Below are 17,534 nucleotides of genomic sequence, written 5' to 3' on the forward strand. Positions count from 1 at the left end.
GTGTTGCAAAATTCAGCACTGTCATTGTTGTCCTCCCCCCCCTTCTCATCTTCCGACACAGGAAGAAGAGAAGCTGGGTTAAGAATAGTGCATCGTTTGATAGTGAGGTTAGTAGGGGTTAGGAGGGCTTTCCCCTGAGAGGGGTACCTTGCCTTGGATGTCCTGTTTTCGCAGGACCGTTCTTGCTGCACCGGTGTCAGTGAGGCAAGGGAGGGGATATTTTAATTCCTCTAGAAAAAGATGGATCTGGGCCGACACCGATTTGTCAACTTCCTATGAGAATTCATAGGAGTTACTTACCATGGTGGTCATAGGGGCGGAGGACTCATCAGGAATGAACTGCCACCGACCTTTAGGTAATTGGGGACAGCTCCTCCTTATGTGCCCCGTTTGGTGGCACTGGAAGCACCTGGGTGGGGGCCTATCCTTCCTGTGACCCGGATCCCTTGGTTTTTCGTGTGGGGTCTGGGACATAAGAACTTTGGCCTTGTCTTGTTTTCTTCTATCCATTTCCCTCTCTATTGCCGCAAGAGTGGAAAGGATAGCAGGGATAGACATCTCATTATATTCGGGTCGGGCCAGAACCAGCCTTTCCCGAATTTTAGTATCGATGCCTTCCAAAAATTTGGCCCGCAACAGAATGTGCGTCGCGGTCACCTTTACCCCTTCAGTTGGAGCATCAGGTCCAACTTCCAGATCCGCATCCAGTGCCGTCTGCTTGAGACGGCGCCAGAAGCAGGCGCTTTCCTCATTAGGACCCTGGGTGAGCTTCATCATGTCCGTAGTAGAGGTAGCACCATACATTTCTGGAAGCTTTGCCTTTAGCTGTGTACAGAATTCTTTGCCCCCTGAAGTCATCTCCTCATGAGTGGTTATAGAGCACCCTGCAATCACTGTACTGGCCACTTCCATGCCCACCTTTGCCCGTAGGATCTGTGCACAATCTGACCCGCTCATACCATAGCTGAACTGGTTTTGTCCAAACATTCGAGCAAATCCTCTCGGATTGACTCGATAGTCCGGGAGCTCAGCCAGAATAGTGCGGATCTCTGCCGGGGTGAAGGGGACATGCCAAACTACCCGTTCCCCTAAAGTCCGTTCCCCCCGTGCATTGGGAGGACCTTCAAATTGCTGCACCCTGACTGGATAGGCCTCGGTCCGGGAAGAGTGCAAGGGCTGACCCAGCATCATCGGTGGGCTTAGATTAACCACCTCGCTTACTGCACCTTCAGGTTTGAGGTCCCTCAGATCAGGGTATAGCTGGGGGGCAGGGGTCTGATCAGTGGTTCGTAGCGCTTTGATGCAATCCGCCCTGTTTTTTAACCGGGTGTCTATTCCCCTTGATTCACAGATAGTCTGCAAATCGGTTGTTGAGTAGGCTTCATAGTTGGAAACAGAAGGAGCTGGGGTGAAGCAGGGAGAAGGGAGAAGTAGAGGCAGAGGCTGAGGCATAGAGACAGAAGACACAGAAGGTATGTCAAGAGTGACGTCACTAACAGAAGAGACAGGTGCAGTTATACTTATCTCAGCCACTGTTGGTTGTTGGGGGACCCCAGCAGACCCTGATCCTGCCTGCCTTAGTAGAGTCAGCCCTGAAAGAGCTTCCTCCACCTCTGACACTGGATCCTCCTGTTTTATTCCCTCTGGAGGCCAGGTATACATCACCTGGTTCTTCCGGACAGACACCAGTTTATGTATGCCTTGCTTCCCTAATTGGATTGACCTGTGAAGCCATAGCTGTGCGATCTCTAGTTCTGACGCCTGCATCCGTGGTTCAAATTCAGAGATGAATTTTTCCCACCTCCATGCGTCAAATGTACCTTCCCGGGGAATTTCCCATCTGGTACCCTTCGACCATTTATTCCACCTTTTGAGGGGTTCTGTAGACTTCCCCCCCAAACTCACCTTCATCAGTTGTGCAGCTGTCCTTACCCTGAAGAGGGCTGGTTCCCCCTCTCTCTTCATGGACTGACTACTGCCCATCGTGACTAGTCACTGGTATATATCCCGCGTCCGGGTACCTGTTTACCCCCTGGAGCACTCGGTGGGATCCTACCGAGAGGCCTGATTCCACCACTTTCCCAGCACAGCGTAATTTATGTGATACTTATCGATCACCCGAAGCGCATCAAGTGGCGGTCAGACTGAGAGCACACCTCCCACTCCCACAGCGCAATTTGTGTGATCCTGACCACCCGAAGTGTTTGTGGTGACCAGGATTTCCCTGGACCGCCCACTCACACAGCGTAATTTATGTGGTTCTCATCACCCACTGTGTTTGGCAGGCCACACCGCACAATGATGAAAGTGGCTTTTCTCTCCCTGCACACAGTAGCTAACACAAGTCAAAACAAAAAGAGGGGTTCTTGGATGTTACTTAGGGGTCACTGGTTGGGCAGAAACCTGCTAACTGACCTTTAGGAAATTTGTGTAAAAAGAAAAAAAACTTTCCTAATACACACAGAAAAAAAAAAACTCTTTTCAACCTGAAAAACTGTTAAAAAGGACAAAGTGGATCCTTATGAAAAACACGGGACGTTTCACAGTAAAACAATTACACCGAGGTAAACCGAAAAACTGCGCCAAAAGTAACCTTGTTGCTGACGCAAAAATCACTCCTATCAGCACCGCTAAACGATCCACGTTATACACGCAATCTTTACTGCAACCACCTAGAACCGTTTACACAAAAAGTCTGCTGGACGTGAAACACGCGACACAGCAGGTTAAAACAAACCCGCTTTACAATAAGGAACTACTTTTAACAGGAAAAACACAAGAAAAACATAATCACTATACAAGAAATCTATGTGCAAAAACCCAGACTACACCGCGCTCATTAAATGTGGAACACGTGAAGGGAAAACTCGCTTAACACACTTTAAATTGGCTGGCAATACGCAAATTTAAAGCTAAAAGCAAACAAATGAAACTGTAAAAAATTTGGATTAAAAACACAATATGGGTCAAATGCATATAGGAAACTTCATGCACATTGCATAGAGATTACTGCACATATGGTAGCCAACAAAATGGCCACCAACAGGGAAAGCACATGGTCATTAACAAAATGGCCACCAAACAAAAGGAGTCCATGTGGTTTAGTCAAGAAGATGACCCCCCACAGAGGAGCACATGGCAGATACTAGAATGACCCCCCACAGAGGAGCACATGGTAACACTAGAATGGCCCCCCACAGGGAAGCACACGGCAGCCTCTAGCCTCAAAATTGCCTCTTACATAAAACAGACTTTTGAACAGAACATACACTGGACAATTACACAACAATATGAAGTACACATACAACACAATTTGGGCACAATCACAGAACGGACATAAAACACCAACATATCACACTAACATGCACATGTAACAGAAAGGACCCCCTGCTGCATGCTTGCTGGGAGCAGTAGTTCCACAAAACATTGTACACAGATCTTACAACAGTTAACAATTAACCTAAGCCTTTCAGCACTGTAATAATTACCTCACGTGGAGGGGGGTAAAGCAATCACCACAGTACCTACAGCCCACAAATACTTACCTAACACTATGCAACAACTTTTACCCACTAAAACATATACCCGTTTAATTTTTGGTTGGAAGATTTTTAAACTTGACCAAATCCAGCCAACCAAACCCACCCCTCTGCTGCTCTCCGCAGAGACAAACCCTCGTCTTTCACCCACAAATCAAGAGTTTAGGACAAAAAACGAGGTCCTTGTTAAGCGGTATTTCTTGTTAGCTAACAGAGAGCGAAATCAGCCACACGAACACGCAAAAAGCGATCCTCTTAATGGCAGAGAGACCTGAAATGTGCCGGCATACTTTTTGCTAGTTCATGATGGCTCATTCCCCCCTCGTTCTTGGTTAGCTACGCAAGAATACGCGTTAGTATCCACCAGGCTCGCCAAACTGTCTTGGAAATTCGCTTTAACGAATTTCTCCTTACCGTGAGTACTCGCAGTTGGATGCGCAGAAATCCCCCATAAAGCTGTGCGAATCTCGCTTACCACGACTGCAGCCAAACTACACGATTCCTGCCCATCCAAATACTTTGGTTCTGTTGAATTTGTGGGTGATGGAGCTCCGTTACCCTGGAATGATCACACGACACTCTAAGGCTGGTTGCAACTCACATAAGGGCTGATTTTAGGCTCAGCTCTCTGTTTTATTAAGAATACACACATGCCCCCCACATGAATAAAGTCAATCCCTCCCACCGAACAATACAATGGGGATTGCCTATACAGAGGATGTACATTCCAATTGGAGCATAGCCTTTGCTATTATCTATCACTGGTCCTCCCCCATGAACCTTCTGAGGTCAGCAGACTTCCTCCCCTTCCCCCCTATGAGCCATCTGAGGTCATATTTCCTGTCCTACTATCTTCTATTGGTATGTACATTCTCTGTACAAGCACTCTCTAAAAATATCAGTCTGTACCTGGATGGGCCCGATACGATCTTTATTAAAACACATCCATCCCAGATACAGTTTCAAGTTGGTAATGGGTTGTAAGATATGCATAAGCCTACACGTGGAGTTCACACCGCTTGCGCATTGCGTTATGAAGCCCACGTGGTACCATGCTGCTGATATGTGGATACAGGCCCACGGTCTACTGACAGCAGCATTCGCATGGAATGCCGTGGTGGTATACACGCCGGTCTATAAGCGCAGATCTGCCATCTCATCCATTACCAAGCCGAGTACTGTAATACATACATTGTACATGCGCATGGCCCAATTGCAGCCTTCAGAGCTTTAATTAAGCCACACGAGAGACATATGAATAACACGAATACATGACACATTTAAAGTTCGACCAACAATACAAAATTTCCATGACACCGTTGGCTGTAGGTGTCAGAGGTGACCTGGGAAGAGGAAGACGACCGAGCCAACCAATCGATGACGGCAGGGTTGTCGGTGGAGACACGACCGTTGGATGACACCGGGAGCACTGGCCTCTGGCTGCGACTAGTGCTGCCTCGACCCTTTCCTCTGCTGCCACGTCTGCTCGCTCCTAAAACATTGCCTCCTCTGCCACTCCTCTGCATGTTGTCTGACATTCTCTTTAATTCAACGATTCTGTGTCCATGAGTAACAATTCTGTGTCTGTCCCTGAGTAACAATTCAGTGTCCCTGAGTAACAATTCAGTGTCCCTCAGTAACAATTCTGTGTCCCTCAGTAACAATTCTGTGTCCCTCAGTAACAATTCTGTGTCCCTCAGTAACAATTCTGTGTCTGTCCCTGAGTAACAATTCTGTGTCTGTCCCTGAGCAACAATTCTGTGTCCCTCAGTAACAATTCTGTGTCCCTCAGTAACAATTCTGTGTCTGTCCCTGAGTAACAATTCTGTGTCTGTCCCTCAGTAACAATTCTGTGTCTGTCCCTGAGTAACAATTCTGTGTCTGTCCCTGAGTAACAATTCTGTGTCTGTCCCTGAGTAACAATTCTGTGTCTGTCCCTGAGTAACAATTCTGTGTCCCTCAGTAACAATTCTGTGTCCCTCAGTAACAATTCTGTGTCTGTCCCTCAGTAACAATTCTGTGTCCCTCAGTAACAATTCTGTGTCCCTCAGTAACAATTCTGTGTCTGTCCCTCAGTAACAATTCTGTGTCTGTCCCTGAGTAACAATTCTGTGTCTGTCCCTGAGTAACAATTCTGTGTCTGTCCCTGAGTAACAATTCTGTGTCCCTCAGTAACAATTCTGTGTCCCTCAGTAACAATTATGTGTCCCTGAGTAACGGTTCTGTGGCCCTAAGTAACGGTTCTGTGGCTCTAAGTAACGTTTCTGTGGCCCTAACTCTCTCCCTCAATACAGCCAGGTCTGTCTCTCTTGAATGACTGGAGGCAAATGGAGAATTCTAAAATGGCCGCAATTTATAGCTCGACCATTACACAGTGCTGGCTGGCTGCTGATTGGCTAATGCGATCACATGTCATGAATGAATGCATTATGGGTCAGCGCGCCTTGTCTGCGCGCCTTCCCAGAGATCCCCGCTCCGTCGCCGCACATGTCTCCGCCATTTTTGGAAAAATTTTGATTCGCGCATCCGAAGTCTGCTAATTTTCGGATTCGTCGCGAATCGAAATTTTCCTAATATTCAAAACGAATTCCACTTCGCCTACTTCGATTCGCTCATCTCTAATTGTGAGCTTTGATGTTTGCTTTTGCCTCTTCTAAAAAGGTCTACCTTCATTTCCCCTCCACCAAACAAGGTCCTGTCTCTGGCTAGCTAGTCGCTAGTAACTTTCTGCTGTGGGCTATCAGAATGTGCATGCTGTTTTATGGTTGTTACCTGTCTTCGGACTGGGGAAGGTGGGGTTCTTGTGACAACTGGCTAGGATGCCGATTGATTCCCAAAGACGTGAGACAGACACGTTACCCTGCATATCAGCCAGCCTCCCTCATCCCTGTACCTTTCCATGACATTTTACATATAAAAAGACTATAACTATACCCAGACCATACGAGCATGTCTGGCCAGAATAGTAAATGGTAATAACTTACTGTAGTGTTTCTCGATCTTTTTTCCAGTCAAGGCACGCTTAAAATTATGGACAGCCCCGAGGCACCCTTTAAAATTATGGACAGTCCTGAGGCACCCCATTCTAAAATTTAAAAAACTATTCTAATAGTTCTGTGTAACGCAGCAACATCCACACATGTAGGACACCCTACATTAGAGGTGATTTATTCTTACAAATACTCTTTTGCACACTGGTACTGACTAGTATTCCAATGTTTCTCTTCTCCCTCAGTATTTCACCATCACTGAGCTAATGTGATCCCAACACTGATGGAGAGGGGAAGGGGAGGGAAAAACAAGGATGTTGTGGAGGCAAACAACATCCTCCTTATCAACTGATGATGTCATTGGTTGGCAGGATGCCAGCGGCTAGAAGGTCGTAATGGTGTACAATGAAAACCTGTGGCTTTATGTAAATAAAAGGCAGGCTTGATCCACCCGCTGGCTTGTATACAAGGTTTGTCCAGTTCTTACACATTTGTCCAAGGTACCCCTGAGGAAACCTCAAGGCATCCTGGTTGAAAAAGGCTGACTTACTGTATAGTTAGCAAAAATGTACATAGGGAAGGGGTAGTTCATTAAAAGTCCATAAACAATTCACAGCACATGTCCTGGCAGCTAATATGTTAATATTGACAGGGGAATAAGTCAGCCCTGGGCTCACCAGTGTCTTAAATGAAAGTTACCCTCTCTGTAGTTACTCGTTAATTTTGCAGCAAGCAGGGAAGCAGAGATGACATATCTTACCTTTCAGCTTCTTGTTGTTTCTTCATCTGTTCGTAGTCGTCCCTCATGAAGGATTCCCATGAGAGCAACGAGACTTCTTCTAGTTTTTCATCCAGCTCCTCCTCTGCCAGGAGGTAGAAAGTGGCATCATCAGTGTCGTTATCCAAAGCTTTTATTACAATCATGTCTAAAGTGTATGGACAGGGCCGCTTTTAGAAATAATGTGGCCCTGGATAGCCTACCTGATGGGGCCCCTTTCAACCCTGCCCTTGACCCCACCCATGGCCCCTCCTGTACTGTGTGATGATGATGAGGATAACAGTTGGCTGCTGACTGTACAATTCATCATGTGCAACAGCAGGGTATGGGGGAAAGGTAAGTGCACACTTTGATCTCACTGTACCTTTTGTGAGAATTTTCTGCAGATGATCCCTCTGTGTGCTGACTCCTGGAGATTGACCACTGCCTCTTCTCTGCCTCTGCTCTGCCACTGCTCTGCCACTGCTCTTCCTCTGCTCTGCCTCTGCTCTTCCTCTGCTCTGCCACTGCCTGCTGCACTGATGATAATGATGGTAGCTGCCAGCCTGAGCCTGCCACTGTTTTGCTGCTATTTCCCTAAGACTGAGCTGCCCTATCCTCAGCACTTACTTGCTGAAGGAGGAAGGCCCTTAATTTTACCATTGACATATACGACTCCAGCATGTGGTGCAAATCAGCCTGTGCGCCAGATAAGAAAAAAAGTCCCTCTATTCTACACCGACCAGGCACTTACTACAGGAGACAGTCAGAGACTGCAGGCATAGTACAGGAGACAGTCAGAGACTGCAGACACACTACAGGAGATGGTCAGAGACTGCAGACATAGTACAGGAGATGGTCAGAGACTGCAGACATACTACAGGAGATGGTCAGAGACTGCAGACATAGTACAGGAGACGTCAGAGACTGCAGACATACTACAGGAGACGTCAGAGACTGCAGACATACTACAGGAGACGTCAGAGACTGCAGACATACTACAGGAGATGGTCAGAGACTGCAGACATACTACAGGAGACAGAGACTGCAGACACACTACAGGAGAAGGTCAGAGACTGCAGACACTATAGGAGATGGTCAGAGACTGCAGACACACTACAGGAGATGGTCAGAGACTGCAGACACACTACAGGAGATGGTCAGAGACTGCAGACACTACAGGAGAAGGTCAGAGACTGCAGACATACTACAGGAGATGGCCAGAGACTGCAGACACTATAGGAGATGTTCATAGACTGCAGACATACTACAGGAGATGGTCAGAGACTGCAGACACACTACAGGAGACGGTCAGAGACTGCAGACACACTACAGGAGACGATCAGAGACTGCAGACACACTACAGGAGACGGTCAGAGACTGCAGACACACTACAGGAGATGGTCAGAGACTGTAGATATTCTACAGGAGACACAGGAGACGGTCAGAGACTGCAGACATTGTACAGGAGATGGTCAGAGACTGCAGACACACTACAGAAGATGGTCAGAGACTGCAGACACACTACAGGAGATGGTCAGAGACTGCAGACACACTACAGGAGATGGTCAGAGACTGCAGACACTGCAGGAGATGGTCAGAGACTGCAGACACACTACAGGAGATGGTCAGAGACTGCAGACATACTACAGGAGATGGTCAGAGACTGCAGACACACTACAGGAGATGGTCAGAGACTGAAGACACACTACAGGAGATGGTCAGAGACTGCAGATATACTACAGGAGATTGGTCAGAGACTGCAGACATAGTACAGAAGATGGTCAGAGACTGCAGACACACTACAGGAGATAGTCAGAGACTGCCGACTTAGTACAGGAGATGGTCAGAGACTGCAGACATAGTACAAGAGATGGTCAGAGAATGCAGACATACTACAGGAGACAGTCAGCAACTACATACATAATACAATAGATGGTCAGAGACTGCAGACGTAGGATACAGGCAGAGACTGCAGACATAGTACAAGAGATGGTCATAGACTGCAGACACACTACAGGAGATGGTCAGAGACTGCAGACACACTACAGGAGATGGTCAGAGACTGCAGACACTGCAGGAGATGGTCAGAGACTGCAGACACACTACAGGAGACGGTCAGAGACTGCAGACATACTACAGGAGATGGTCAGAGACTGCAGACACGCTACAGGAGATGGTCAGAGACTGCAGATATACTACAGGAGATTGGTCAGAGACTGCAGACATAGTACAGAAGATGGTCAGAGACTGCAGACACACTACAGGAGATAGTCAGAGACTGCAGACTTAGTACAGGAGATGGTCAGAGACTGCAGACATAGTACAAGAGATGGTCAGAGAATGCAGACATACTACAGGAGACAGTCAGCAACTACATACATAATACAATAGATGGTCAGAGACTGCAGACGTAGGATACAGGCAGAGACTGCAGACATAGTACAAGAGATGGTCATAGACTGCAGACATACTACAGGAGATTGTCAGAGACTGCAGACATACTACAGGAGACGGTCAGAGACTACAGACACACTAAAGGAGATGGTCAGAGACTGCAAACACACTACAGTAGATGGTTAGAGACTTCAAACACACTACAGGAGATGGTTAGAGACTGAAGACATACTACAGGAGATGATCAGAGACTGCAGATATTATTATTACTATACAGGATTTATATGGCGCCAACAGTTTGCTCAGCACTGTACAATATAAAGGGGGACAATGCAGATCAATACAAGAGGGTTGGGAGGGCCCTGTTCCTTGGAGCTTACAATCTAAGAGTACAGGAGACTGTCAAAGACTGCATTTGTGCAATGAAGCCTGAACCCAGTGTAAAAGTGTATAATATTGCAGGGCTGCTCCACTCTACTTAAACCAGCTCTGCAAGATCAAGTCATAAATCCTCTTTACAAAGTACAAGTGACAGAAGGTAGCAGCACTTCCAATCTTGCAGCCTTAAGAAACAGACAACTGGTCGGGAGCCGTGCAGGACAGTAAACAGTTCATGAATCTGTGAAGCTACTAGCCATAACCAGCAGTAAATCCTCAAAAACCAATATCAAGCAATGTGTCCAACCATGTGCCACTGATCACTTGTAATGCCGCAGATCTTCTGTGTGTGTTCAGGTGCAGGTTAGATTAGGCAGTTATGACAAAAGAATACGGAGTGAGGTAAGAAAGAGGGGAGGCTTGTATGTATCTTGTGTAATGCTGGCCATAGATGGGTCGAAAATCGGCCGATTTTCGGATCGTTAGTGGGTTAATAGGTCGGCCGTTTTTCTGTATTTTTTCTGATTTTTTTTATCGGTAAAGTTTGAAAAATGCGGCCGATTTTGCAGATCGGCCGATTTTCTCGGCGATGATGGGCAAATCGGCCGATCTTTTTACCGATAAAAAAATCTGCGCATGAGCACAGACCTGCAAGAGGAAGACAAAAAGATGAAGAAGATGAAGAAGAAGAGGATGAAGAAGAAGAAGATGAAGAAGCGGATGAAGAAGGAGAAGAAGAGGATGAAGAAGAAGAGAAAGAAGAGGATGAAGAAGAAGAAGAGGATGAAGAAGAAGAAGAGTCTGAAGAAGAAGAAGAAGAGGATGAAGAAGAAGAAGAAGAAGAGGATGAAGAAGAAGAAGAGGAAGAAGAAGATGAGGATGAAGAAGAGGATGAAGAAGAAGAGGATGATGAAGAAGAAGAGGATGAAGAAGAAGAGGATGAAGAACAAGAGGAAGAAGAAGAAGAGGATGAAGAAGAAGAGGAAGAAGAAGAAGAGGATGAAGAAGAAGAGGATGAAGAAGAAAAAATGATAATGAAGAAGTAGAAGAAGAAGAGGATGAAGAAGAAGAAGAAGCAGAGGATGAAGAAGCAGAGGATGAAGAAGAAGAGGATGATGAAGAAGAAGAGGATGAAGAAGAAGAAGAAGAGGATGAAGAGGAAGAAAAAGAAGAGGATGAAGAGGATAAAGAAAAAGAGGATGAGAATGAAGAAGAGAATGAAGAAGAAGAAGAGGATGAGGATGAATAAGAGGATGAATAAGAGGATGAAGAAGAAGAAGAAGAGGATGATGAAGAAGAAGAAGAGGATGAAGAAGAAGAAGAGGACGAAGAAGAATAGGATGAAGAGGATGAAGAAGAAGAAGAAGAAGAAAAAGAGGATAATGAAGATGAAGAAGATGAAGAAGAAGAAGAGGATGATGAAGAAGAGGAGAATGAAGAAGAAGAGGATGAGAATGAAGAAGAAGATGAAGAAGAAGAAGATGAAGATGAAGAAGAGGATGGAGAAGAAGAAGAGGATGAAGATGAAGAAGAAGAAGAAGAAGATGAAGAAGATGAAGAGGATGAAGAAGAGGAAGAAGAAGAAGAAGAAGAGGATGAAGAAGAAGAGGAAGAAGAAGAAGATGAGGATGAAGAGGATGAAGAAGAAGAAGAGGATGAAGAAAAAGAAGAATTCCAGTGCAGCAAAAAGTGTCCCTGCAGAGAGATCTGCTATTTTTTTGACAGTTCTTTGACATTTATAGCGGCTGCAACATTGTATCTATTTGTTTCCGAATAAAAACATCTGTATCCGAAATGGATACAAATACGTAGATACAATGTTGCAGCTGCTATAAATGTCAAAGAACTGTCAATGAAATAGCGGAGCTCTCTGCAGGGACACTTTTTGCCAGCTGTAGACGGGATGAAAATCGGCCAATTTTTTTTTACCGTTCCTAGTAACCTCGGCCGCTTGAATTACTAATTTTTTGTTTTTTAAAGAAAAATCAGCCGGTTTTCTCCCCATCTATGGCCTGCATTAGGCTGGCCATAGATGGGTCGTTTATCGGCCGAATTGTCGGCCGATAAACAAAAAATCGGTCCGTGCCGTTGCCAATGCTGCCACCATTGTCCACGAAAAATTGAGCGATATTCACGCCGTTAGCGGGGCCAGCCCATCGCCCGTTTTTTGTGGATTTTCCAGCATAACCGATAAAAATAAACAAGAAGATCCATTAAAAAACGGGCGATGGGCTGGCCCCACTAACGGCGTGAATATCGGCCGATTTTTCGTGCAGGCGAAAATTCATCTGATAAACGGCCCATCTATGGCCTGAATAAGCTGCACGCTGCCTGCACACATGGATAAGATTGGCCAGCATTACAAGTGATCAGTGACACCATTGTTTCTGTTGTGCCTTGTTCTTGTAGGTCCTGGGCTTCAGGTTTGTGTCTCACCTCCCAGCGCCCCCATTCAGCCCTGCTCCAGCCAACAGCATCTTCCATATACAGTCAAATGTGGCAAGCTGGAGAAGATTGGCTAAGGATGGGTGGGAGGAGGAGCAACTGTTGCTGCAGCCAGTGCAGTGCATTTGTCTTGTCCCTCCCCCATACTTAGATAAGCAGTACTATTGGTTGCTAAAGTAAGCATGCAGAAACCTGGATCTGCCAGCTTGCCGGGCCCTTCTATCAAAGTGACAGGGCCAGGGCCCCCTACAGGAGGCCCAGAGGTACCCCCTTATTAGCAGCCCTGTGTACGGATGTCCATGTGTTCTGTACAATCAAGAAGGAACACAAATGTGTTGGGAGAAATTTGAATGTGAACATTGATGACTGAAAGCTTCAGGAGTCCAGAATAGCATTTATGCCCCATCATGCAACTTTAGCTTCTTATCCCAAGTTTGATGTTTGGTTTATACCAAACATCTGGTCATCCCAAACCAGCTTCCACATGGAAGGAGCACAATGGCAGAGGCCTCGGTGGTTAGGTCTGGGTTTAGCTTTATTAGCACACTTACTTTGAACTTTGTTGCCCCTGGCTTGATATCTATTAATGCCGTGTTTCAGGAGATTATATAAGTGAGTGAGTAGGATGAATGGAGGAGGAGCAGCGGGACTCTCATTATATTCCTTAATGAGACCAAATCGGTAGAATTTCCAGACCTGATCCGTGTTATTTTCGACATCTGCGAATGTGTAACTGTCAGACAGGAAAGAAAATGTGGTTACCCTCCAATGCTATCGGCATTTTAAAATATATTTTTTTGTAATATTCTCACAAATTCAGCTACTGAAACATGCTGAATTATTTAAGAAATGCAACTCTGAGTTTTGAAGAAGATCATGGCTGTTGAGCTTGCATTTTTTTATTTTAAGCAGGAGGGTCATACTCAATTTCATTGCTGGCTGCATCAGCAGTATGGTTGGGATTTTGCTACGTACAGAGTTCAGGATTATGCTGTGTACAGAGTGCAGAGTTCAGGAGAGCGCTGTGTACACAGTGCAGAGTTCAGGAGTGTGCTGTGTACACAGTGCAGAGTTCAGGAGTGCGCTGTGTACACAGTGCAGAGTTCAGGAGTGCGCTGTGTACACAGTGCAGAGTTCAGGAGTGCGCTGTGTACACAGTGCAGAGTTCAGGAGCGCGCTGTGTACAGAGTGCAGAGTTCAGGAGTGCGCTGTGTACACAGTGCAGAGTTCAGGAGTGCGCTGTGTACACAGTGCAGAGTTCAGGAGTGCGCTGTGTACACAGTGCAGAGTTCAGGAGTGCGCTGTGTACACAGTGCAGAGTTCAGGAGCGCGCTGTGTACAGAGTGCAGAGTTCAGGAGTGTGCTGTGTACAGAGTGCAGAGTTCAGGAGTGCGCTGTGTACACAGTGCAGAGTTCAGGAGTGCGCTGTGTACACAGTGCAGAGTTCAGGAGTGCGCTGTGTACTCAGTGCAGAGTTCTGGAGTGCGCTGTGTACAGAGTGCAGAGTTCAGGAGTGCGCTGTGTACAGAGTGCAGAGTTCAGGAGTGTGCTGTGTACAGAGTGAAGAGTTCAGGAGTGCGCTGTGTACAGAGAGCAGAGTTCAGGAGTGATTCTTAGGAATATCTCACTTAAATCTTAAAAAACAAGAGTCTAGTAAACATCCCGGATATGATAGTTTGAAACACAAAATCATAAATTATAATATAAATAAATTATATAATAATAATATAAATAAATATAAAAATAAATTATATCAATTATAATATAATAAATAATTATACAAATAATAATAATAATAATAATAAATTTAATTCAATAATATAATCAAACCAAAAACACTGAAATTTGAAATAGAGCGCCAAGTTCGCACATCACTGATCTCAGTCCCAGAATTGTTTTCAGTGTCTGATGATGAATTTCCCCCATGAATCACTATTGCTCAATTCTGCAAGTGATTCCAATTTACTGCTGTACAAAGGAAATGGATGGATGGATGGATCTCTCCCTTTTCCCCTCCAGGGGTCTCTCTCCACCTCTAAAACACCTCTCTCCGATGCTTCTCAGATGGGTATCATAGAATAAAAACAAAAACCATGGTGCCTTATCCTTTTTAAATGGTATTTTATTAATGGTCAATTTGCCACTCACAAGATAACACTTTTGCATGAGCCAGTGTAATCATAACCTTCAGTATCTGCTATACTCGCCGTACTGATCCGAGACAACGTCGTGACGTCAGAGCCCCTCCCCTACACGTTACGTCACCAGGACATGTGACTTCATCAGGGGGATACCCCCTTTTTTGTTGGAGTAGGAGCGTGGCACTTTTTTATATATTAGTTTGAGGTACATAGCATTATTTTTTATGAGTTAGTGTGAGTGTCAGGGAACTACAGGTGGTTTTATTCATTTATATATATATATATTGATTTATTTAATTGATTTTTATTATCACGATTCACCATAGTAGCTCACATGTATTCATATTTTCGTTCTGCAAGTGGTTCTGATTTACTATCGCTGTTCTCTAGCCGGTCTAAAACCGCTTTTAACCTAAAGAGACGCTTTTTGGACGCCATGGACATTTCTCAGTTTACAGGCAGAAAGAACAGTAAAAATGCAGGCAGGGCGCCGGACAAAGCACTCGGGACAAAATGTATGTGAAATGGTTTGATACAGTAATGTAATACTAACAGATTACAATGGATGGACTTTTGTCTTTTTTCAGCCGGACTAACTATGTAACTATGAAACTATGTATTGTGTGTATGTCATATTTTTACTTTTTTGAATCTCCCGCCGGTTCCGTCCCGACGCTCTCAGGGAAGGGAACCCAGAAGACGGATGCCGGCATCGGCCAGAAGACACAGCGGGAGAACATTGCGGGATCGAAGGACAAGCACTACAGTATAATACCGAGCGTGGCTCGAGGTTACCGCTTTTGTACTGTAAATGAACCCCGAGCCACACTCGGGATTAACGCCAGGAAGGTTAAACAAAAAACATCTGAACCTTTAGTATCAGTTTAACCATTTCCCGACCACCCCATAGGAGATATACTGTTACAGGGTGGACATGCTGTGCAGAATCACGTATATAAACGTGATTCTGCACTTCCTGGCCATGGGCGCGAACATCCGTCACTTCTGCTGTGTTCACAGCAGAAGATGATCAGCACGTGCCAGCCAATGGATGAGCGCCGGCACTCGCTGTTCATCTAGGAGGCTGACAGAACACAGCTATGCCTATGTAAACAAACAAACAGAGCTGTGTCCTGTTAGTGGCAATGTGCTGGATTCCCTTTCCCTGCAGAGCAGGGAATAAAATCCAGCACATTACCTACAATTGTAAAAACAGCACAGACAGTACCCATTACACTTAGCTAGGCACACAGTTAATCCCTTGATTCCCCTAGATGTTAACCCCTTCCCAGCCAGTGTCATTAGTACAGTGTCTTTAGTACTGATCACTGTATTAGCAACGCTGATTCCCACAAAGTGTCAGTTAGTGTCCGATTGTCCGCCACAATATCGTTGTCGTCATAAGTCGCTGATCGCTGCCATTACTAGTATTAAAAATAAAATAAAAATTCCAGTATATATTTCATAGTTTGTAGACGCTATAGCTTTTGCGAAAACCAATCGATATATGGGTATTTGAATTTTTTTTTTATACCAAAAATATGTAGCAGAATACATATTGGCCTAAATTTAAGAAGCAATTTGACTTTTTAAATTTATTATTGGATATGATTTATAGCAGAAAGTAGAAAATATGTTGTTGTTTTTTTTAAATTTACGGTCTTTTTTTTTTTTTTATAGCACAAAAAATAAAAACCCAAAGGTGATCAAATACCACCAAAAGAAAGCTCTATTTGTGGGGGAATAAATTACATAAATTCCATTTATGTACAGCATTGCATGACCGCACAATTGTCAGTTAAATAACGCAGTGCGGTATAGCAAAAACAAGCCTGGTCAGGAAGTGAGGTAAATCTTCCGGAGGTCATGTGGTAAAGGTTTTGCTTGGTCTGTAGTTCCAGAGTCCAATTCAATGTAGCATAGTCTGATTCGGAGTGCCAAAGGTCACCGGACTCTGCTGTGCAGAGAAATACAAAGCAGCATGCCCTTGATGACAGGAGAGAGACTTGTGTTGTGTCTCTCTGCTACGATCACCAAGTGCTTGTCAAGAATCACCGGCCGGGACCCGGTGATTGACATCTGTAGCTGCCAATAGCAGTGTGGGTAGAGCGACGCCTGCATGCATTTGTGCTCCTTACATGGATATGCAAAATCACGTATACATACGTGGTTTTGTGCAGCCCTGACAGCATGTAGCAGTACTTCTGCTATAGGGCAGCGGGCAAGTGGTGGTTCCACCTGGAGAATGTGGCTGAACTATACAGTGTACTTCAGCAATTGTTATAAGTGAGCTGTCATTCCTCTTCTTACCTGAATATGGCAACAAGTAGATTGAGCAGAAGGATGTTGGCCATGAGGAGATATAGGCACATGAGAATTATGGTCAGCCACTCTGGGAAGAGAGCATTGGTTCCATCGTTGACAACACATTTAGGCATGCTCGGGTTAGTGCCATTTTGTGAACATTGTGTTGGTTTAAAATTTAAACCTGAAAAACAAGGTGGTTATATATACCCCATCATATAGACCTTCAATCATCTTGCCATCAACTCACCACAAGAAGCACCAGCTAACTTACTGTCTATATCAGATGGGATTTCACCAAAGAGGGTGATGTAGGGATCATAGATCACGTTCCGTAAAATCCAGCCCAACCTTTCTTCATTGGTAGTAAGAATTGTCTGCTTTGCCACGCCATACGAAACAATCCAAATAGCCAGGAGGAAGAGGAAGAAGAAGATGTCTTTAACCTGGATGAGGTGAAAGATTAAAGATCTTAAAATGATAGCTTATGTTTATTTTGACTTAGTACTTGATTGTATTACATTAACTGATTGTTTAATATATTGTATGGCCAAAGATTTGTGAACACCTGACCATCATACCT

At 45.0% G+C, this 17,534-nt stretch overlaps 1 protein-coding gene across 1 annotated transcript in view; it reads right to left on the bottom strand.

Annotated features, from left to right (window-relative positions):
• LOC149449522 (transient receptor potential cation channel subfamily M member 2-like) overlaps window positions 1-17,534 on the bottom strand; it is a 372,880-nt gene that overhangs the window by 68,434 nt on the left and 286,912 nt on the right. The window contains exons 21-24 of the mRNA XM_089693136.1: window positions 17,226-17,397; window positions 16,958-17,135; window positions 13,058-13,239; window positions 7,290-7,455 (exon numbers count right to left, since the gene is read on the bottom strand). Coding sequence (XP_089549262.1) covers window positions 7,290-7,455; window positions 13,058-13,239; window positions 16,958-17,135; window positions 17,226-17,397 — 698 coding nt within the window. The remainder of the gene's footprint in view (window positions 1-7,289; window positions 7,456-13,057; window positions 13,240-16,957; window positions 17,136-17,225; window positions 17,398-17,534) is intronic.

The sequence above is a fragment of the Staurois parvus genome, unplaced genomic scaffold (genome assembly GCF_062004578.1).
Source record: "Staurois parvus isolate SC_StPar_1 unplaced genomic scaffold, SC_StPar_1.0 ptg000615l, whole genome shotgun sequence".
In the NCBI taxonomy this organism is placed as follows: Eukaryota; Metazoa; Chordata; class Amphibia; order Anura; family Ranidae; genus Staurois; species Staurois parvus.